This window comes from Podarcis muralis, chromosome 8 (assembly GCF_964188315.1).
Source record: "Podarcis muralis chromosome 8, rPodMur119.hap1.1, whole genome shotgun sequence".
In the NCBI taxonomy this organism is placed as follows: domain Eukaryota; kingdom Metazoa; phylum Chordata; class Lepidosauria; order Squamata; family Lacertidae; genus Podarcis; species Podarcis muralis.
The window spans coordinates 83,628,314-83,651,909 of record NC_135662.1 but is presented as its reverse complement, the minus strand read 5'-3'; the positions used below and the strand labels follow the sequence as shown (position 1 = coordinate 83,651,909).

The following is a 23,596-nucleotide window of genomic DNA, read 5'->3' as shown; positions in this document are numbered from 1 at the left end:
CATTACCTCCTCCACACGAGACGGAGCATTCGGAATGGGTGACGGCCCATGTATAGTTAGGCTTCAGTGGTGTCATTTTTTCACTTTCTGCCTTGGGAAGGGAATATTCCCAGCCAATTCCTAGGTTTTTGCCTTGAGAGAGAAGCTAAGAAACAAAAGAGGGAAAGATAGCAGCATAGGCTTAGCATTTGCTGAAATTTTGAATGTGGAGTTAGCAAGAGAGTTTCCCTGAATGAGGAATCTCTGAAAAGAAAGTATGCCTTCTAATTATTTACTCTTTATTTATATACTTACTGTTAAGCTATTATTTATATACAGTAGTACTTCGGGTTAAGTACTTAATTTGTTCCGGAGGTCTGTTCTTAACCTGAAACTGTCCTTAACCTGAAGCACCACTTTAGCTAATGGGGCCTCCCACTGCTGCTGCGCCACCGGAGAACGATTTCTGTTCTCATCCAGAAGCAAACTTCTTAACCCGAGGTAATATTTCTGGGTTAGCGGAGTCTGTAACCTGAAGCGTATGTAACCTGAAGTGTATGTAACCCGAGGGACCACTGTATTGCTTAATATAAAAAACAAATTCTAAAGGTTTACTACAGGGTCGGCAACGTGCAGCCCATGGGCTGGATGCGGCCCACGAAGACTGTTTTACCGGCCCACAAGCCGCCCCCAAACCGTGCCACCCGCTCGGCAAGTCTCCCACATGCTGCGCTAAACCAGCACAGTGCGGTGCGGTTACTCGCTGAGCGGTGCCGGAAATCGTGTCTTTGCATGTCCAGATGCCAAAAATTGCTTCTGAACAGGCACAATTTTCAGTGTCTGGGCATGGGCAAAAGTGATTTCCGGTGCCGCGGACATGCACAGACACGATTTCCGGTGTCATGCTGTGCCAGTCCAGCCCACAGACGATCTCCATGGGAGTGATCCGGCCCATGGCCGGTAAACCTTGCTGACCCCTGGTTTACTACAACAGCAACAATGGGCAGTGCTCAACTAATGCATAACACTGATGGAACATGTTGGTTGGATGTTACCCAGTAATAGTAACTGAATTTGTCTTCATTCATTCATTTATTACATCTATATGCCACCTGGTCCTCCAAGGAGCTGAAGATGGTGTACCTAGTTCTCACCCCCCCCCCAAATTATCCTCACAACAACCGATTAAGGTAGGTTAGGCAGAGAGTGAATGGTTCAACAGTAACATGCTCTAACGTCAGGGACTGGCGGGGCAGAGGTGGGGGACCACTGGAATGACCCAAGAGAGGGGACTTGTTATTTATGGGGTGTCATGCCACTGCGGGGACGCGGGTGGCGCTGTGGGTAAAGCCTCAGTGCCTAGGACTTGCCGATCGCATGGTCGGCGGTTCGAATCCCCGCGGCGGGGTGAGCTCCCGTCGTTAGGTCCCAGCTCATGCCCACCTAGCAGTTCGAAAGCACCCCTAAGTGCAAGTAGATAAATAGGTACCGCTTTATAGCGGGAAGGTAAACGGCGTTTCTGTTGCGGCACTGGTGCTGGCTCACCAGTGCAGCTTCGTCACGCTGGCCACGTGACCTGGAAGTGTCTTCGGACGGCGTCAGCTCCCGGCCTCTTGAGTGAGATGAGCGCACAACCCTAGAGTCGGTCACGACTGGCCCTTACGGGCAGGGGTACCTTTACCTTTACCATATGCCACCTGCAAGTCAGGTGCCAAGTGGGTATGGGGAGTCAGGGCAGGCTGAGGCGGAGGAAGGTGGAGGAGGGGTAGTTGAGATGAGGTACGGGTCAGTAGATTCCCCATCTTCCCCAGCCCCACTGTCTCCTAGAAGTAGGAGGGGCTTGAAAAGGGAACAGCAGCCATGACTTCCATGCTGGAGAAGTCTCGGGTTAGGTATGAGAGGCTACCATATGTGGTGGCAATGTAAAATTATTAAGAAAGCCTGGGAAGTGATACATAAAGATTTGAAGAATATGTTGAAAATGACCTTTGTTACAAAAAATTGAAGCTATTATCTTGGAAGGTACAGGACTTAATGGATTTATCATGCAAAAGACTTTGTCCCTACATCTGAGAACCAGCCCACCTCTATAGAAGGAAGAAGCCACCATCAAAGAAGATGAAGGAGATTGGCAAAACAAATGAATGAACTATGGTGGACACACTAGACAATTTGAAACCCTAGAAAGAAAAAGGACATTGTTCTTTTTTATTTTCTCTTAAAAAAGGGAGAAATGTTCAGGCATAATTAGTAAGCTTTGTGTATTGGCTTCTATGCTAGTTGAACTTTTAAAGGTCAAATGTAATAATATGCACAAGGTTTTAAAATCAGATAGTTAAGAGTATAAGACTCAATGGACGTGTATAAATAAGTACAAAAAATGGAACCAGGAGGGGGAGTTGGAGGGAAGGCAATTAATTAAGAAGTATGATTTTGATGTTTTTGTTTTGTTTTGTTTTAGCTGTTTTTTGTTATCATAAAATTAATAAATTGTATATATAAAAAAGAGAAGTCTTGGGTTGTGGGCACACAACCTGTCAGAAGAGGGCCTATACAGTGGTGCCCCACAAGACGAACGCTTCGCAAGACGGAAAACCCGCTAGACGAAAGGGTTTTCCGTTTTGGAGGTGCTTCGCAAAACGAATTTCCCTATGGGCTTCCTTCGCAAGACGAAAGCCCATAGGGAAATCTCCGGGACAGCGGGAAAGCGCAGCGCGTCTTCCCCACTGTCCTCGGACCTCCTCCGAAGGCTGGCGGCGGGGCGGAGAGACCTCCTCCCGCCGCCAACCTTCGGAAGGCTGCTCCAAAGGCTGGCGGTGGGAGGAGGTCTCTCCGCCCCACCAGCAGCCTTCGGAAGGCTGCTCCGAAGGTTGGCGGCGGGAGGAGGTCTCTCCGCCCCACCGGCAGCCTTCGGAAGGCTGCTCCGAAGGCTAGCGGCGGGAGGAGGTCTCTCCGCCCCACCGGCAGCCTTCGGAAGGCTGCTCCGAAGGCTGGCGGTGGGGCGGAGAGACCTTCTCCCCGCGCCAGCCTTCGGATGGCTGCCCTGAAGACTTGTGGTGGGAGGAGGGTTTTCCTTCCCACCGCCAACATTCAGAATGTTGTTCTGAATGTTGGCGGTGGGGAGGAAAAACCCTCCTCCCACCGCAAGCCCCGGGAACAGAGGAGAAGCGCTGCGCGCCTTCCCCTCTGTTCCCGTACCTGTCCTGAAGGCTTGCGGTGGGGAGAAAAGCACTTCTCCGCACCGCCAGCCTGGCAAGTGGTCTCCATAGGAACGCATTAATTGATTTTCAATGCATTCCTATGGGAAACCGTGCTTCGCAAGACGAAAAACTCGCAAGAAGAATAAACTTGCGGAACGAATTAATTTCGTCTTGCGAGGCACCACTGTAACTATCAGACGCATGCCTTCCTTATCTGGGCCAGGCCATGTCATGTAACTGCACAATGTTCTCTCAACTCTTGGACCATGGAACCTAAGTATCACAAACATAACGTACCTCTATTACCACACTTTCATTTGTCGGCCCAGGAGCAGTTAATGTCTCCGGCTGGTTAGGTGGCCTTCGGTAGTCAAAAACAGATCCAGCAAACGTGTATCTCCCAGGCCAGTCAACGGTCCAGTAGCCATTGAGGTGGTATTTTTTACTGGAACTCCGAACAGCAATGTAGGAGCTGGAGGTGTTCATTTCATACACACGGATGCTTCGTGCTCCAGCAGGGATAGTAACTAAGTTGTAGTATTCTAGACAAAGGAGGAAGAGAAACCAAGTTTAGTATCCTTTTTAATATCTATATGAAGCCGCTGGGAGAGATCATCAGGGGGTTTGGGCTGGGTGTTCATCAGTATGCAGATGACACCCAGCTCTACCTCTCCTTTAAATCAGAACCAGTGAAGGCGGTGAAGGTCCTGTGTGAGTGCCTGGAGGCTGTTGGAGGATGGATGGCGGCTAACAGATTGAGGCTGAATCCTGACAAGACAGAAGTACTGTTTTTGGGGGACAGGGGGCGGGCAGGTGTGGGGGATTCCCTGGTCCTGAATGGGGTAACTGTGCCCCTGAAGGACCAGGTGCGCAGCCTGGGAGTCATTTTGGACTCACAGCTGTCCATGGAGGCACAGGTTAATTCTGTGTCCAGGGCAGCTGTCTACCAGCTCCACCTGGTACACAGGCTAAGACCCTACCTGCCCGCAGACTGTCTTGCCAGAGTGGTGCATGCTCTAGTTATCTCCCGCTTGGACTACTGCAACGCGCTCTACGTGGGGCTACCTTTGAAGGTGACCCGGAAACTGCAATTAATCCAGAATGCGGCCGCTAGACTGGTGACTGGGAGTGGCCGCCAGGACCACATAACACCGGTCCTGGGAGATCTGCATTGGCTCCCAGTACGTTTCCGAGCACAATTCAAAGTGTTGGTGCTGACCTTTAAAGCCCTAAACGGCCTCGGTCCAGTATATCTGAAGGAGCGTCTCCACCCCCATCGTTCAGCCCGGACACTGAGATCCAGCGCCGAGGGCCTTCTGGCGGTTCCCTCATTGCGAGAAGTAAGGTTACAGGGAACCAGGCAGAGGGCCTTCTCGGTAGTGGCTCCTGCCCTGTGGAACGCCCTCCCAGCAGATGTCAAAGCAATAAACAACTATTTTACTTTTAAAAGTCATCTGAAGGCAGCCCTCTTTAGGGAAGTTTTTAATGTTTGATGCTGTACTGTTTTTAATATTCAGTTGGAAGCCGCCCAGAGTGGCTGGGGAAACCCAGCCAGATGGGCGGGGTATAAATAATAAATTATTATTATTATTATTATTATTATTATTATTATTATTATTATTATTATTATTATCCTACCCAGCACCACATGAAGGTGGGGAGCCAGAAGGGAATTATTCACTCATTAAATTCTTGTTTAATTTTAAGGCTCTGTTGCTGCTGAGACTTAAGTTGGAATCCTCATGGTGTGCAACATTAGCTTCTGTGACTGCCAGCCAGTATAAAGTTCCTGTATTAAATATTAAGAACCTGGTCTTCCGCTCCCTCACTGGTCAATAGTGCAGGTCACTCCAGCTCCTGATTTTGCAGACCTTGGGCAGGAGAGAACACACTCCAGGTAGGGATGTAGAGTATGGTGGTCCATGGATCTTGCCTGAATTGTTTTCATGTTACCCAAGTGGCGTGGTTATCGTTCCTGCTACCCCCTTCCTCTATCCTCTCCTCCTTGGGTTAAAAGCAGGGTTTTCAAAGAGAGTTTTGGAATCTACCCAGCTCTGTTTTAACATGTGTTGGTGGTGGGTGGATGTGATGGTGAACTTGTATTATTAGGGGACAAGGGGAATTAGTATACAAGGGGCAGCGTTGGAGCTAGCCGCTCGGGCACCCGGAGTGGTGTGCACCTGGGGGGTGGGGCGATCCACCCACGGGGGTGGGGTGGTCTGCCCACAGGGGCAGGGTGATCTGCCCATGGGAGCAATCATCGGGGTGGCACAATCCGCTTGGGGGGTCCGATCACAGTTTGGCGGTGTGATCCTCCTGGCAGGGGTCCGATTGTGGCGCAGTGGGGCAATTTGCCCAGGGGGGATTTTGTCACCCCCCTCTGGGATGGTACCCGGGACGGACCGCACCCCCCTTCCTATGCCTCTGACAAGGGGCACATCCACGCTTAACTTTGGCTGCACACTTTCTAGGCACAAGTCAGTGCTTTCCTGGTCCATGTCCAAGCACCGAAAACCCACTCCTTAACACTGATAAGGAACAAACAGCAATTCAGAACAGATTCCGTTCAGCCTCCGAGGTACTACTGTATTTTGGGAAATTGCTTGTCTAGTCCATATGCCTCTGGACACCTCTTAAGTTATCATAACCAAATTTTGCATAGTGGTTCCTGAGATCAGGGAGCAGGTATTAATCTGTCTTTGGATACACTTTAGCACCAGTTTGAATCGAGATAGCAGACTGAACCTTTCAAAAGAGATTTCTTTGAACTCTTGAGCAATGCCAGCTACGAGTCTGAAGCTACTCATGCTGTTCCAACGCACACTTACGGTTTGTAGGGTGGTATTTTGTGTACTGCCCCTTATACATTCTACAGCTTGAATTGTCTCCTTTGCACACTCCACAAGCATCTTCCACAGAACTGGAGCCTAGGACGTGATCACAGCCAACCACCTGCAAGGCAAGGACCACACGATCATCTGCAACGTCTGCCTTTAGATCACAGTGATAAGTCAGTTGCGAAAGTTAGGAGGAAACCATCAGACTTTCCTATTTTATTTCCTAGGCATGTTTCATTTCTCCAGACAAAAAGGCTGAGTAAGCAGACATTTGGGGGAAAGAAAGCCTCATTCACCTTGGGTAATTGCCAGGGTATTATTGCTCATAATATGAAACTATGTTGACATGTGGAATCTCTCTTCCTCCCCCCCGCATTCTGTAACTCTCCACAATAGGCCCAATGGCCTCTTCATGCCCTCTGGGTGGAGTGGCAGAATAAAAGTGGAACAATAAAAAACAAGAAGGGGTCAACACCTTACTGACAATTTAAAGCAGGGACAGCCAATTTCTGCTGCTTCTTTTTTTACCAGCTCACGCCAGGGCTTCCCCAATCCATAGCTTCTCTTCTCAGCCCTGTTCCAACACTGAAAGTGGCTGGAGGAAAGGAAAAAAATGAATTCCTTGAGGGAAAACTGTCGCTGAAGTTTTTGCTGGACCTGTCTGTAAAGGGAAAGGTAAAGGGACCCCTGACCATTAGGTCCAGTCATGACCGACTCTGGGGTTGTGGTTCTCATCTCGCTTTATTGGCCGAGGGAGCCGGCGTACAGCTTCTGGGTCATGTGGCCAGCATGACTAAGCCACTTCTGGTGAACCAGAGCAGCACACGAAAACGCCGTTTACCTTCCTGCCAGAGCGGTACCTATTTATCTACTTGCACTTTGACGTGCTTTCGAACTGCTAGGTTGCAGGAGCAGGGACCAAACAACGGGAGCTCACCCCGTTTTGCGGGGATTCGAACCACCGACCTTCTGATCAGCACGTTCTAGGCTCTGTGGTTTAACCCACAGCGCCACCCACGTCCCTGGACCTGTCTGTGGGTCACTGTAATTTTTTTTCTTGTCCTGGACTATTTCTTATGTTATGCTGTATATCTTTGGAAGCCAGTTGCAGCGCAATCTTAACCCCGTCTATTCAGAAGTGAGTCCTACCAAATTCAGTTGGGCATTCTCCCAAGTAAGTGGGGTTGGGATTGCAGACTTTTATTATTTCAATGGAAATCGAGTATCGTTGCATTCTCAAAAAGGAACAAGAATGAGCAACTACGTTCCTCTCCAAGGCCATCTTTAATTCATTTTTAGAAGGAGAGGCCATATTTAGTATTGTAATGAGAGCAGGGTTAGATCTGAACGGGTTTTTGTGGTTTCCTTCCAATCCTGTGCTTTTACAGATGTAAGACTGGATTCCGTACAGAAAGGGACTGCTAAAATGGCCAGACCAGTTTCTTTGTTAAGTAGATAGCCAGGTTTGTTAAATATCTGTTTTGCAATGTAAGCTAGGGCAATGAATCGTCATGGAAACCAGTAGTTGGAGACCCTTTTGAAAGGTGAACAGGCCTCCCCCTCCCCCCTCCCCTGGCTAAAGATGATGACAGCAAGGTGTCTATGTCTGAAAGAGAACAAAGGGCTGTCAGTTTGGGGACTGGAGGTGAATTGGAGAGAGGCCTGACTCGTTCCTTGCACAGAACCAAGTGGTATGGGGTTGACCACTCCCCCATCGCCAAACCTAATGTGAGAGCAGGATCTGTGGGAGCATTAACATTATGAACTTTCCATCTTATGCTCAATCTGTATAGGAGCATAAATAAACCTCTCATACAAAATGCCAGCAACCTCTAGTAACTGTCATGCCACGGAAACCAAACCCAAGCGATGCGCCGGGAACCCTGAGATCTCCTACTGTTCGGAGATTACGATACACATAGCAATATTGCAATTCTATACTACATCAATACACTTGAACCAAAATAGCTTCCAAAGACAAAAAAAGTGTGCCTGTATCCAAATTAGGCCTAACCAATTAATTCAACTAAAGCCAGGCCCTATGCCTGTTTACTTAGAAGTAAGCCCCACTGATTTCACCATAAAGCAGGTTTTAGAGAGCTAATCTTTGGCCCGATCTTTACACCAAAACTGGAACACAAGAGAAGGTGTAAAACCTTTCTCCTCTTCTACCTCACTTCCCCATATCTAGTTTCTTGTTCTAAAAATTAGAGCAACATTGCATCCCTGGCTATACATGATCAGGGCAGAAAACCATATGGCGCTACCTTACCATCTAAACCCTAAATGCACACAGGATTAAACAGTCATAGTCGACTGATCTATTGATTAGGACAACTGAAGCTTCCAAGCCATATTTCATTTCCTGAGACCAGAACCAGTAGTTTTGGGGAAAACACAACTGTCACCAAAATAGCGACCCTGACTTGCCTCTTCCTTTCACTCCAGATAGCATTTTGGAATACAACATGTATACCATGTTGTCATTCACCCTCTTGACACTTCGCTTTGCTGCCTGCATCCTTTTGTATTGCTAGATGTTGACCGGAGGGTAGAAGAGAGGAAGATGAGACTGTTGCCGATGTTTTTGGCATCAGCCACATGCAACTCCTGCATCGTCCAATTCCAGCCTGACATTTTACCCCTCCCTCTTGAACAACATAAAATGAAAGGTAATCAGACGTCACACTTTGCCTTCATTGTTTATTACAAGTAAGGAATGTTGAGTGAATGGCAAAATAGAGTACCTTATTTCATTATTACCTCACAAATCCCATCTATACAGACATTAGGGCTATCTTCCAAGCAGGGCGTCCCGTCTTTTACTTTGTTCGACAGAGAAAAGAAGAAATCAAAGCCTTCTGCAATACAGTACAGCTTGCACAAGTCTTGATCTGAAATGCAAACACAACATACCTTTATTTTTGTCCATTGGACTATTGCTTGGGATGGGGGTTGAGCACAGAGAAATTAGGGTAAAATAACCCTCATGTGATTTTAAAACAAGGTATCTGATGAAGCAGAGGTCATGTTTGCACGATTTATGAGAAAGGATCATCCACACTTCCATTTGCACCGCAAGTTCTTCCGTCAACCTGCACAAAAACCGATTGACGTTTGTTCCAATTCAGCAGTAAGCAGTGGGTTTTCCTGGGGAAAGCTGCGGAACAAAAATGCAACTTCTCCGACCCATACCTAGAAATCGCGGGACAAACGGAAGTGTGGATGAGCCCAAAGAGAAAATACCGTATTTTTCGCTCTATAGGACGCACCAGACGATAAGTCGCACCTAGTTTGGGGAGGAGGAAACAAGAAGAAAAAAAAATCTGAATCCCAGAAGCCAGAACAGCAAGAGGGATCTGGCTTCTGGGATAGCCTCTTGCTGTTCTGGCTTATGGGATAGCTGCTGAAGCCTCTCCCGGGCAGTGGGATGAAGGCTCCCCCTGCCCAGAAGAGGCTGCGCACGGGTAAGCTGCCCTCCGTACCTTCCCCCATCTCCCGCAAGAACCGTGCGCTCTTTAAAGGGAACGTGGTTCTTGGGGGCTTTTCTGGGAGGTGGGGGAAGGGACAGAGTCGCTTGCTCTGTCCCCTCCCCCCACTTCCTGCAAGAGCAGCGCAGCCTCCGCAGGACAGCAGGGAGCCTTCACCCCGCTGCCCTACGGAGGCTTCGCGGGAGCTATCCAAAAGCTAGAATAGCTAGAGGGAGCGCTGCACAGCACTCCCTCTAGCTGGTTTAGCTTTGCCCTGCGGAGGCTTTGTGCAGCTAAGCCCAAAGCTAGAACAACGAGCTGGAGCGCTGCACAGCGCAGCCCTCCCTCTCGCTGTTCTGGCTTCTGGGACAGCCTGTGAAGCCTCCGCAGGGCAGCGGGGTGCCTTCATCCCGCTGCCCTGCGGAGGCTTTGCACAGCTAAGCCAGAAGCTAGAACAGCGAGATGGAGCGCTCCGCAGCGCTCCCTCTCCCTCTTATGGCTTCTGGCTTAGCTGTGCAGCCTGCATTCGCTCCATAAGACGCACACACATTTTCCCTTACTTTTTAGGAGGGAAAAAGTGTGTCGTATAGAGAGAAAAATACAGTAATATGTAGTCTAAAAGCCCAGCTGAATTGGTCCTGCAGAAACTGTGATCCTGGAGGTGAGTGGAAACCACCAAAGTCACATACGGAAGCCCCACATGTTCCTTCCATTGCACGGAATGTCCAGGCATCTTCAATTGTGCACCTGATTGGGGAATCATGCCCATATCTTTAAACAGCCGAATCTTAAATCACAGATTTAAATTCACCTGCTACTTGAGTGTAAGGCTTCCACTTGTAGTTCCATCCTCTGAACCGCTTGCTGTTGAATTCTGCACACTGGGCTGCTCTGAAGCCAATGCTGTTCTTTGGGCACTTCTGACTGTTGCAGAGTTTCAACATCCGAGAGGAACCCTCGCAGAACTTTCCTCCATGCGACGGTCTGCAATGTTGAGGTGGGGGAGGAAGCTTACTTCAAATCAGCTGCTAACCATTTTAACAACATGTATTTGAATAAACCAACACAAAGCAGAAGATAAAGTAGCCATTCGCATAGCAACATTTTGATTTCAGCTTAGTTGAATCCATCAGCCTCAGTGCATTCAGTACAGGCTTCCTTGCAGTACAGTGGTACCTCAGGTTAAGTACTTAATTCATTCCAGAGGTCCGTTCTTAACCTGAAACTGTTCATAACCTGAAGCACCACTTTAGCTAATGGGGCCTCCTGCTGTCGCCGCACTGCCGCAGCACGATTTCTGTTCTCATCCTGAAGCAAAGTTCTTAACCTGAAGCACTATTTCTGGGTTAGTGGAGTCTGTAACCTGAAGCGTATGTAACCTGAGGTACCACTGTACTCTCAAGTTGAGGTGCAGGTGAGCTAACAACAAAGTCAAACTGCACCAATAAGAACAGGATGCCCCCCTCTTCTCATTGTCATATGCTCAGATCTCACTGGATCCTTCTTCAGTTACGCTAAAACCACACCAGCTCCTAGCTTGCAGAAAGCTTTTGTTCCCAGGTTCATTCCCACTGTCCCCTTCAGTTGCTGAAGGCATTCTGGAAAAGCAGGCTGCTTACAAGATCACACCCTATACAAATTAACATTTAAAAAGTCATCTGTGTCAAGGTCTGAGGTCAATGTGGAAATCCCCCATAACTATTTTAATAAAGTTGAAGGATGTGTACATTCCAAAGCTAAATGTGCTTCATGGCTTGATGGAGACTGCATTAAGGCACTTAGAATATTCTTGTTTGTGCCAAGGGAAGGTCAAATGATAAGCCCAGAGAACTGCAATTATGCATATCATATTATATCCTAAGTTTACCCCCTAGTGAGAAGACATCCTCCAGCTACCAGGCAAATGTCTGGTAGCATATTTCTGCCACGATTACCAAGCATCTAGTTGGCACCAACAATACATTGCGTAGGCGGAACAGGTCAAGTGATACTGAGAAAGTTCCTATTCCAATCGAATACAGACGTTAGTTGGAGGATGCAGACAAGGGCTTCTAGTTTCAGTACAGATATTCTTGATCACTAGATCACCCTTTTTGAATCCATCTCTCCGACTTTGTCTAAGACCTGGTCTACACATTTAGCACACTGAGGTGGCAGAATAGACTCTACTACATGAGGTGTACTTGACTAAGTGAATACACCATAAAAACAAAACAAACTTGCAGCAAATACAAAATTAGCCTACACAGAGCAGTCTGCACCACAAACTTCACCTCTGACATGCTATTTTCTTTTCATTTGTAGGGTATGTTTTAAATCAGGGAGCAGTAAAAAGAAAATACGGCACCTCCCCTCATCTGAACTTGGGAGGGGCACAGTCAATTCCACCATACCAGGCTTCTACTGGAGTTAATTTTACACAATATAATATCCATCTCTTACATCCTTAAAATTCAAGCAGACTGCAGTTTCAATATGGCCTTATATACCTTTATGTGCTCAATAACAAACATCTGTGCTTATTTTGATTAGTTAGCCAAGACTGGCCAGAGTGATTCCCTCTGCCCTTTCTGAAGGTGCCTGGAACCTCTGTTACATTTTCTGGAAATCAGCCTGAACATGACCGTGCCAGTTTTGCAGATACCGTGCAATGGAAATGCACTCTCAGCATCAGAACGCTAAAGGAAATTGTTAAGAAGTTGGCTTCGAACAAAGATAAGCCAAGAAAGCATCCTAAAAACATCTGGTTAAACTTTTGTGGAGCAGAAACAAATAACTACCTCCAGCGTGAAGTACTGGCTATGGCTGAACATAGGCCTAGGGAGACCCAGGTTCAAATTGCTGTGGTGCCACAAAGCCTAATGCTTGGCCTTGGGCAAGTCACTGTCCCTCAGTTTAACCCGTACCTTAGTTTAACCTGTGAAGATAAAGTAGGAGGCTATGCATAGCTCCCCAGAGAAAGGGTGTGCTTTAAAACATTTCCTTAGCTGTTTAAATGTATTTGCTGAGATTCCATGTTATGGGAAACACCCTCCCCTCAAACGTTTTTTAAAAAATTGATTATTTTTATGTCTCCATAGTGCTCTTCCTCCAAGGAGTACAGAAGTAAGTCCCATTGAATTTTGCTCCTTCCGAGGAGCATGTGACGCTGTCAGTGAGGTACATTAGAAGTCAAACCTTACAAATGCACGCTCTTGCTAGTTAGCATGAGAAGTGGCTAGGTCCACAGAGCTGTATTGTTGGTAGGCAGATACTTAAACCATAGAAATACAATTGCTAGAGAGGATTCTGTGTTATGTCATTTCCCTTCCTCTCCTGGAAAGGAAAGAGCATATAATACTTCCTGTTCCTCTCCCTCTCTTCCTTTGACCAACTTTGGATGCAGACATGCCTCTGCTTGCTGCAGTTTTAGGCACATGTCTGAAGCTGGTTAAAATGTAAATATACCGTATTTTTTGCTCTATAACACTCACTTTTTCCCTCCTAAAAAGTAAGGGGAAATGTGTGTGCGTCTTATGGAGCGAATGCGGGCTGCACAGCTATGCCAGAAGCCAGAACAGGAAGAGGGATCGCTGCTTTCACTGCGCAGCGATCCCTCTTGCTGTTCTGGCGTCTGAGATTCAGAATAATTTTTTTCTTGTTTTCCTCCTCCTCCAAAAACTAGGTGCGTCTTATGGTCTGGTGTGTCTTATAGAGCGAAAAATACGGTAAGTATTTTGCCTGCATACTTTTTTTCTGGCTACTGTTGCTGTAAACTAAAGAATGATTATAAAGTAAGTAAATCTTATTTTTAAACTTGCTTTACTAGCTGTTGCCTGATTCTTTAGTAAGCAGGGTAAGAAGGGACAACCAGCTCAGAACAAGGTTTTGAAGCCTAATTCCTATGCTTTTGTTGCCAAGGATGGGATTTTGAAACTCTTCAACCCACATATGAGATAAATTATCCATTAAAACCCATCCCACAGTCAGATCAGTGGTCTACTTGGCACAGAGATGTTTGATTCAACTAGCAGTAGTTCTTCATGCTCTCAGGCAGATGTCTTTCCCAAGCCTGTTAAACAAGATCCTTTTAACTGAAGATCCTGGAGACTGAAACTTAGGATCTTATGAATGCAAATTGTGTGCTGTGCTACTGAACTATGGAAAACTGTATCACAACACGTCTCAAATGGAGGTAAACAGAAGGCTCATCCATACTTCCACTTGCCCCGCTGCTTTCCCCCAGGAAAACCCGCGGTTTGGTGCTAAATCGGAACAAATTGCAATCAGGTTCCCTGTGGATTGACGTTTGTTCTGGTTTAGCAGTAAAGAGTGGGTTTCCCCGGGAAAGTGGTGGGGCAAAGGTAAAACCACTTGGACCTGTGGTTTCTGGGCACAGGAGAAGCAGAAGTGTGGACAAGCCCCAAGTCTTGTGTTTTGCGATGCAAAGCCATGATTATGGCTTTGCAACATCTGGCTTATTCCACCGCATTTAGACTTGAAGAAAAGAAACTCGCAGTCACCTTGGATTCGTACAATTTCGCTCTCGGTGAGATATGCCTCCTCCGCAGGTTCTGGAACACGATGACCACCGGGACCACTCTGACCACTGTCCGTGGGTTGGCTTGGGCCCTTCATCTCCATACTTGACACACTGCCCTCCACGGCACCACTGCAACATATAACGTGTTTGCGGATGTTTGCTCATTGCTCCATACTTTCAAGCACAAATGATTTTGCATCAAGAGTTTGCAGCACCACATGTCTCACCAACAAAGAAGCCAGGTGTAAAGAAAAGCCAGACAACCTCTAACACATGTGGTGGCAATGTAAAGAAATCAAGGCGTTCTGGGAGGATATCCATTCCGAATGGAAAAAAAATGTTAAAAATATCTTTCAGCAAAAAACCAGAAGCTTACCTACTAGGAATCACAGACTCAGATATCCCTAAAAAATCAAAAGAACTTTTTCTCTACGCTATGGCTGCAGCAAGAATACTCATTGTGACAAATTGGAAAAATGATAAAGTCCCTTCTAGATCAGAGTGGATCCAAAAAAAATGACCGAATATGCAGAATTAGACCACTTATCAGAAAGAATAAAAAATAAATCAAAGGAAGTATTTATTACAGAATGGGAAGTCTGTAAAATTTATTTGAAAAATAGTAATGACAGTTTGAAATCTGTAGCAGCATTTGAATAACTTCAGTAGGAGTTTTAAATTTGATGGGAAACCTAGGATAGAATAAATAACACTAAAGCCAAAACATATTATAATATGGCAGTGAATAACGGATGAGAAATAGAAGTAAGGAGTAGACAGGAAGTCAGCTATATAGAAAAAAGTTATTTTTATGTTAAATGTATTATGAGCACTATTCAATGTATTGGTGTTGCTGTTGTTTTTTTTTTTTATTTCTTTTTCTTAGTTGTTAGGAAGTGATGGATATTTATTTATCTTCATATTTCCTTTTTGTGTGTGGTGTATTAAAATGAAATATACACACAACAACAATAACAACAACAACGAAGCCACCTCACTTATATTATCTATCCCACCCAACCTCACAGTTTTAAACTTTGTTTAATACCGTATTTTTCGCACGATTGGACGCACCGGACCATAGGACGCACCTAGTTTTTTGGGGGGGAAATAAAGGAAAAAATTTTCCCCTTTATTTCCCCCCCAAAAGCAGGTCAGGAAAACCGAACCAGGTCGAGGAACAGCGGGATAGTGGCGCTGCGCCTCCCTGCTGTCCCCAAGCTTGTGGGGCTGGCCGATGTCTGTCCGGCGGGCGGGGAGCTCTGCTTCAGGGCGCCCCACCCGCCAGGCAGCAGGCTGCTATCCGCAGCGTGAAGAGCCCTGTGGGGAACTCCTGCAAGCCTCCCCACTCTGCGGATGTATGCCTGGCGCGAGGGGCGCTCTGCTTCAGGGCCAGGCAGCAGACCTTGCCGGCACCCAGAAGCTTGGGGAGCGCTGAGCTCCGCGCGCCCCAAGCTTCGGGATTAGCGCGGCGCTTCGCTAGCCCTGGGAGAGCCCTGCAACGTCACGGGGCTCTCCCAGGGCTAGCGAGACCTTGCCAGCACCCAGAAGCTTGGGGCGCGCTGAGCTCCGCGCGCCCCAAGCTTCGGGATTAGCGCGGCGCTTCGCTAGCCCTGGGAGAGCCCCGCAACATCGCGGGGCTCTCCCAGGGCTAGCGAGACCTTGCCGGCACCCAGAAGCTTGGGGCGCGCTGAGCTCCGCGCGCCCCAAGCTTCGGGATTAGCGCGGCGCTTCGCTAGCCCTGGGAGAGCCCCGCAACGTCGCGGGGCTCTCCCAGGGCTAGGCAGCAGACCTTGCCGGCACCCAGAAGCTTGGGGCGTGCTGAGCTCCGCGCGCCCCAAGCTTCGGGATTAGCGCGGCGCTTCGCTAGCCCTGGGAGAGCCCGCAACGTCGCAGGGCTCTCCCAGGGCTAGCGAGACCTTGCCGGCACCCAGAAGCTTGGGGCGCGCTGAGCTCCGCGCGCCCCAAGCTTCGGGATTAATGCAGCGCTCCGCTAGCTGTGGGAGAGCTGGGTCTCCCACGGCTAGCGGATAGCTTCCTGAAGCCTGGAGAGTGAGAGGGGTCGGTGCGCACCGACCCCTCTCACTCTCCAGGCTTCAGCGAAAGCCTGCATTCGCTCCATAGGACGCACACACATTTTCCCTTGCTTTTTAGGAGGGAAAAAGTGCGTCCTATGGTGTGAAAAATACGGTACTTTCTGACTTCTCAATACTGCTTTTTAGAAGCTCCCTCCTGCTTCATTTATGGACTGAGGAATCCTGACTCAGTGAACTGGAGGGAAGGGGTTAGTACTGACTGGAGTTGTCACCCTGTTTGTAGACAAAAGCTCCACCGGGCGTGGAAAGGGAGCATTTGCCAGAGAGGCTCCTGCTACACTGTGCTAAACTCTACAAGCATAGATCTACCCCCAGCAATGTGCTGAGTGCATGTAGGGCAGCAGAATCCATGCACACCCTACTACCATTATATGTCTTCATTGGCAATATTCATAGGTATGCAACAGGCACACACAAGTTGGGGGGTGGAGCCTAGTGCCACAATGTGCCCCCACTTTGTGCATTAATTGAAACGACACAGGAGCCCCCAAAGAGGACATATGTGCAAATACAAGAGACCACCAGATAGGAACACAAATCTTAGCTGCTGAATCACAGCCCTGATATGCAAGATTTATACATGGGTTGTATACATTGTGAGCATTTCTTAGCTTTCAGAAGTCCTGCTAGGACTGAGGTACAAGTTAAACCACAAGAATTTGGGTGTTTTGATGAACTCCTTTGAAGATTTATGCTTTCCTTTGAGACACCTGGACAATTTGATAAAGTACTGTATGTCCAAGGTCACACTGCTTTTCCAGGAGACAAAACAATCAAGTGTGTGTTCCATTTCAGTGTCTCCTAGCCTTCACTTGGGAAGTTAGCACACTTTTTGGTGTTTGACGATTTTGATGAGGAAAGTAAGCAAACCAAACGGCACCAAACTATTTATCCAGGATAAATAATGGCATTCGTTTTTATTCCCCCCCCCCCACAACAAATGAGATGTATCTACACCAGCAATCTGTGGGTAGGGATGGAGGTAGAAATTAGATTTAAGTTCATATTCAAAGGTGGATCTAACCAATCCACACTTTCTGAAACAATCTGAGAACTGAAACTTTGCCATCCTTTAAAAGTCACATGAGAAGGGACGCGGGTGGCGCTGTGGTATAAACCACAGAGCCTAGGGCTTGCCAATCAGAAAGTCGGTGGTTCAAGGCCCCATGACAGGGTGAGCACCCATTGTTCAGTCCCTGCTCCTGCCCACCTAGCAGTTCGAAAGCACATCAAAGTGCAAGTAAATAAATAGGGCGGGAAGGTAAACGGCGTTTCCGTGCGCTGCTCTGGTTTGCCAGAAGTGGCTTGGTCATGCTGGCCACATGACCTGGAAGCTGTCTGCGGACAAACGCCGGCTCCCTCGGCCTATAGAGTGAGATGAGCACCGCAACCCCAGAGTCGGTCACGGTAACGGTCAGGGGGTACCTTTACCTTTAAAAGTCACATGTCCCTGAATTTTGCAATGCAGTTCTCCAGGCAACTAATATGCCCCAAAATGCATATACTGGGATAAAGTGTCCACAAAAACACGTAGTGAAAACAGTGTACAAAAATATATTATAATAGGGAGAATCGATCTGCAAAAATGTATAGATTAGGAAAAACTGCCTATAAAGATGTGAATGTTCGGAGGTATTCATGCTAAAATGCTGATGGATTTTCTTGAGGGCTTAAAAAAGAAAATCAGAAGTTGATTCAGAAGTGAGAACTGGGAAAATGAGAAATGAAATTGACACCCTGCCTAGGTTTTTGGGAAGATGTGTGTGGCTGCTGCTGCTCCTTACACATCACCCCTCAGGTAATGTTTTGCAAAGAAATGTGGGGTGAGATGTGGTATTGCCACATTCAGCACTTTAGAATATCTGCCTGGTGGCCCAAGCAGAAGTTCTTCTTCTCATGTGATTAGAATCAGTGGAGATACACTAGAAAGGTCCACCACCTCTGCCACATGCCTTGGAAATAAGCAGCTATCCTATCTTTAAAAGACATCTGAAGGCAGCCCTGTTCAGGGAAGTTTTTAATATTTAATGCTGTACTGTTTTTAACATTTGATTGTGAGCTGCCCAGAGTGGCTGGGGAAACTCAGCCAGATGGGTGGGGTATAAATAAATTATTATTATTATTATTATTATTATTATTATTATTATTATTATTATTATTATTATTATTGCTCAGGCTTCCTATTCTCCATGCATTGAAGGTAGAAGTCTGCATTGAAAAGTCCACTGAACTCCTTTCATGATTTCAGATTATGCACAGTTCTGAAGTGTACAGTGAGCTTCCCTCATTGCATGGAGAAAAGGGATTCTGTTTTCCCTTAGCTGGGAACTGTGCAACAAGGTTATTACTGACATTTTCTTTCTTTCTTTTTTTTTAAAAAAAGCCAATACATGCATCCTGCCATTTTTCAATGTAAAGAATTATAAAGATCTACAAATGCACACTTGTTTCCCTTTGGTGTTCTGTGCCCTTGTTAACCACCAATCAAGCTGAATATTCAAGTTACTCCCGCTAAAGTATTTCTGGCTTCAGATCATGGTCTTAAAAAGGGGCTTTGCTGTCACTGTCTTGCTTCGTTGACATCTCTAATTTACGACCCTTTTTAAAAAAAGCTTAGTCAGCAATGAATCAGAGTTCAAAAGGAAAGCTAAATCTTGGAAAGGGGGTGGGCTGTCTGCAGCATTCGACTAGACCATCCTGCTCAAATTCCAGGAATAAAATAGAAGGCAACACAGTGGCTGCTGATCTGAAAAAGCTCCAGGATTTGGGTGCCCTTGTCCCACTGCTCTTCAGGTCCTTTTGCCCATCTGCAAATTTCTCTGTTGAGTTCTCTGGCCTCATTCATATGTTACCTGGAGTGGTGAGGTTGCTACCATCTTTTGATTGCTCTCATGCTGCTCTTGGTAACTTTCAGTCCAGTGTGATAAGGGTGATTTGTGAGGTTTTGAATCATGCTAGCAACCTGGGTGGGATGTGGGTGGCGCTGTGGTTTAAACCATTGTGCCGCTTGGACGTGCCGATCAGAAGGTCGGCGGTTCGAGGCCCCACGACGGGGTTAGCTCCCGTTGCTCGGTCCCTGCTCCTGCCTACCTAGCAGTTAAGATTGCACTGCAGCTGGCTTCCAAAAGATATACAGCATAAAATCAGAAATGGTCCAGGACAATAAAACAATTATAGTGACCCACAGACAGGTCCAGGGACCTGGGTGGCGCTGTGGGTTAAACCACAGAGCCTAGAACGTGCTGATCAGAAGGTCAGTGGTTCGAATCCCCGCAACGGGTTGAGCTCCTGTTGTTTGCTCCCTGCTCCTGCAACCTAGCAGTTCGAAAGCACGTCAAAGTGCAAGTAGATAAATAGGTACCACTCCGGCGGGAAGGTAAACGGCGTTTCTGTGCGCTACTCTGGCTTCGCCAGAAGCGGCTTAGTCATGCTGACCACATGACCCGGAAAAACTGTGGAAGCGGACAAATGCCAGCTTCCTTGGCCTGTAAAGTGAGATGAGCGCCGCAACCCCAGAGTCGTTCGTGACTGGACTTAACTGTCAGGGGTCCCTTTACCTAGCAACCTGGGCATTGCAGGCTAGGACACAACCATGGGATTCCTCACAAACCACAAGGGTAGAAGTTATCAGGAATAATGTAGGCACAACCCTGCCTTGGCAGATAGTCATGTCTCTCCAGGAAAGGCAGAAATGGGGTCTGATTATCAGTAAACTTATGATTTAGCTTCTCTACCCTAAGAGAACATCTAGCAGAGGTGCACCAGGCTATAATCTGGTTCTGGGCCTAAGGCAGAAATAGAGAAACTGTGGCTCTCCAGATGTGATTGACTCCTCAGTCCTAGGCAGCATGACCAATGGCCAAGGATTATGGGAGCTGTAGTCCAGTAACATTTAGAGGGCCACAGGTTCTCCATGATCGACCTTGGAAATCCCCAGAAGGGAAGCTGCCCTCACAAGTTGCTATCCAAGAAGGTTTACTTCTCTTTAAAACAGTTCTGGTAGATCCAAACTTAGGCTTCCCCTCAACTTCCTTCGGCACTGTGCTTTCCAGGAACAGATATGCACTTTAAAGGTTCCTGGGAAAACTCGCTCTCTAGTGCTGAACTGGAGCAAGTGTCAGAATACTGAAAACCTGTTTGCTCTGATTCGGTGATAAAATGTGAGGAGAAAGCGCCAGGAAACAAACACAAAAGAAAGTCTGGATGAACCCTCAATCATGCTTAGAAAAGATTCATTATAAACAATAGGAAATAAGTTATTTGTGATCATCTGTGTAGTATTATAATATAAAATAAATATAAAATTAATATAAGGGGAAATATCCAAGATTATTTAACATACTGCCATCACTATCTAAAAGGAGAAAGCAATAATTCTATACTATCTAACACTGCCCAAGATAGTATGGATTTAATCCACTTAGATAGAAAGCTGCTATTGATTAGCCGGCTGACTCCAATTCTCACAATTTTTTAATCATTCACTTAACCTGATTATTTCCCAACATCCCAGAATCCACTCATCAATCAGTGGTAGAACTGGAGATTTCTGTATCTTTGCCATTTCAGTTGCTAATGTTGGATAAACTACTTCCATATGTGATTTCATTAGAATATGATAAGGATAACTTAAAAAAGTAATCCTAAAGAAATCCACTGGCAGTTGATAAAGCCACAATTTTTTAAAATTATCTGAAGAGTTTGGTTCCAAAACTCCTATGCAATTGCACAATGCTAGGAGCAGCGAATCAAAGTCCAGGGAAGTTTGCCTCCAATTGCCTCTCCCTTCAGAAATACAATGAAAGCTATTTGCAATCCACTGCATGGAGGTTCCCTCACCCATCCACAAAACTAAGTTCCTGGCACGTGAGATCAAAAATACCCTTCCTTTCAAAGCCACAAAAGGGAATCCCTCTCTATCGACAAGCCAGTCTGCTACATTCCACATGGGAAGGCTTATGTGTTTCCACCAGAACTGAACTATTTGTCCCGGGGAGAAATGTGGCTCTCCAGATATTGTCGGACCATCCCTCATTATCGGCTATGTTGGCTGGGGTTGGTGGGAGCTGGAGTCTGACAACATCTGAAGGGCCACAGGTCCCCCATCGCTGGCACAAAATGTACATGTCTGAGGCAAAGTGGGTGACACCAAGACACAACAAGGAGATAGGTTCAGGGCAAGTTGCTTCACTTCCAGACATGGCTTGCCTTTGCTCATCAGTCATAATGTGTAACTCACGCATACACCCATACAATCCTGTATGAAGATGTAGGCCTCTCACACTACCACTTTGACTTAGCCAAAATAGGAGTGAGGAATTCAGGAGATTTTGCATCAGTAAACATTCAGTAGTGACACTGAATGTTCAGCCCAGACACTGAGGACCAGCTCTGAAGGCCTTCTGGCGATTTCCTCACTGTGAGAAGTGAGGTTACAGGGAACCAGGCAGAGGGCCTTCTTGGCAGTGGTGCTTGCGTTGTGGAATGCCCTCCTATCAGATGTCAAGGAAATAAACAACTGCAGTGGTACTTCCAGTTGTGGACGGGATCTGTTCCGAAGCTCTGGTCAGATCCTGAGGTTTCCGCAAGCATAAGGACCGCTTCTGCACATGCACACACAGTGGCAGACTGCTTCTGTGCATGCATGTGGTGCGGTAAAGCGCTTCTGCGCATGCGCGTGGGGCGAAACACTTCCGGGTTTGCCACTTTCGCAACCTGAAGTTTACGTTACCCAAGAGTAACATAAGCCAAGGTGCTACTGTATCTGACTTTTAGAAGACATCTGAAGGCAACCCTGTTTGGGGAAGTTTTTAATGTTTGATGTTTTATTGCGCTTTTAATATTCTGTTGAGAGCTGCCCAGAGTGGCTTGGCAAACCCAGGCAGATGGGCAGGGTATAAATAATAAATAATAAATAATAAATAATAAATAATAAATAATAAATAATAAATAATAAATAATAAATAATAAATAATAAATAATAAATAATAAATAATAAATAATAAATAATAAATATTATTATTATGCGCTGGACTGGTAGAGAGAGCAGGGGGAGGCGAGCCATGAATGGAAGAAATGAAATCCATTGGTTTTACTCACTGTACCCAACATACAAAACGGCCTTTCTAAATTTCAGCAGGACTCGCACCCGTAACTGACTCTTCATATGTAAAATGTAAGATGAAGAAATACTGAGAAAGCTTGCTAATATAATTCTGCTGTGAATGCCTTCTGTGTAGCACATGCGCCCTGATCCAGAGATGGTAATCCATGCGCGGAAGCAGGATTCTGTGCATGGATCAGAGATGGTGAACATGTTTCAGGTGTACAGCTGTACGCAGGCATTTTCCATTATGGCCAATCTGTGCATTCCGGTTAGGGAAGTACATTAGAATGTTCATCCGTTTGAAAGTACTACAGTTCTGATATGTAACTTCTGTATTTGGATGAACGCACAAGCCTGCTTCTGTCTGTGAATTACCTTTACTGGTATTCTTACATTTCAAAGTAACTATCCACAGCCACCTCGTTAGATTTCTCTGTTATTGTTATGGATTAATCTCAGGCATGGCCCCCTTTTGCTTTGAGAATGAGTTACGATTTACGGCAAGTGAAACTTTAGAAACTGAAAACAGGAGAATTCAGCAAGGGGAGCAAATGGACTGTACATCGTATACCATCTGATTTATAGGTGAAGTAATCTATTTGAGATTAATTGTCCCTGCCTGTTATTCTTGGACAAAAATAAAATGAAAACTGCACCCACCACTTCTCTTGGGGATGTCAGTCAGGATTACACCCAATTTAACCTAAAAGCACATGTTCACTTTGATGTGAAGATCTTAAACTGTGTCTGTCTGCATTCATCTTGACAAGTGCTTTGTGTATGATATCCTTAAAATCTAGTCTGGAGTCAAATGACTCAACAGTTCAGTTTGGAAAAGGAGAGTGATATGATATTTCTTCTTCTAGGAACTGGAGCTATCCCTCCTTCGAGTCATCGCTAAAGAGATCAACTACGTTAATCTGTTTGGATTAGTGGATTATCTGCAGCCCTTTCTCACCTCTTTATGGAAACATGTAAGCCACACAAAGCCCATCAAAAATGTGAAGAGGGGAGACAAAAAATCCCTGCATCACCAGGTCCGCGTTGCTCTTCCTCTCCATAGGGGAGTGTGGCAAGAGGTGGTGGCAGTTTTGCAGCAGGGCCAAATTAAATACGGCACCATTTGTGCAATTAGCACTGGCATGAATTTACACTAAAATTAGCAACTCTATGAATAGTGGCAAACCTAGACAGCATCTTAAAAAGCAGAGACATCACCTTGCCAACAAAGGTCCGTATAGTTAAAGCTATGGTTTTCCCAGTAGGGGCGCATGGAAGTGAGAGCTAGACCATAAAGAAGGCTGATCGCCGAAGAATGGATGCTTTTGAATTATGGTGCTGGAGGAGACTCTTGAGAGTCCCATGGACTGCAAGAAGATCGAACCT

The 23,596-nt window shown here is 46.4% G+C and overlaps 1 protein-coding gene across 1 annotated transcript in view; it reads right to left on the bottom strand.

Moving 5' to 3' along the window:
• The window catches only part of ADAMTS16 (ADAM metallopeptidase with thrombospondin type 1 motif 16), a 94,759-nt gene that overhangs the window by 36,851 nt on the left and 34,312 nt on the right, over positions 1 to 23,596 (bottom strand). Inside the window, exons 12-17 of the mRNA XM_077933422.1 lie at positions 13,989 to 14,137; positions 10,298 to 10,470; positions 8,780 to 8,910; positions 6,008 to 6,131; positions 3,477 to 3,721; positions 7 to 145 (exon numbers count right to left, since the gene is read on the bottom strand). Coding sequence (XP_077789548.1) covers positions 7 to 145; positions 3,477 to 3,721; positions 6,008 to 6,131; positions 8,780 to 8,910; positions 10,298 to 10,470; positions 13,989 to 14,137 — 961 coding nt within the window. The remainder of the gene's footprint in view (positions 1 to 6; positions 146 to 3,476; positions 3,722 to 6,007; positions 6,132 to 8,779; positions 8,911 to 10,297; positions 10,471 to 13,988; positions 14,138 to 23,596) is intronic.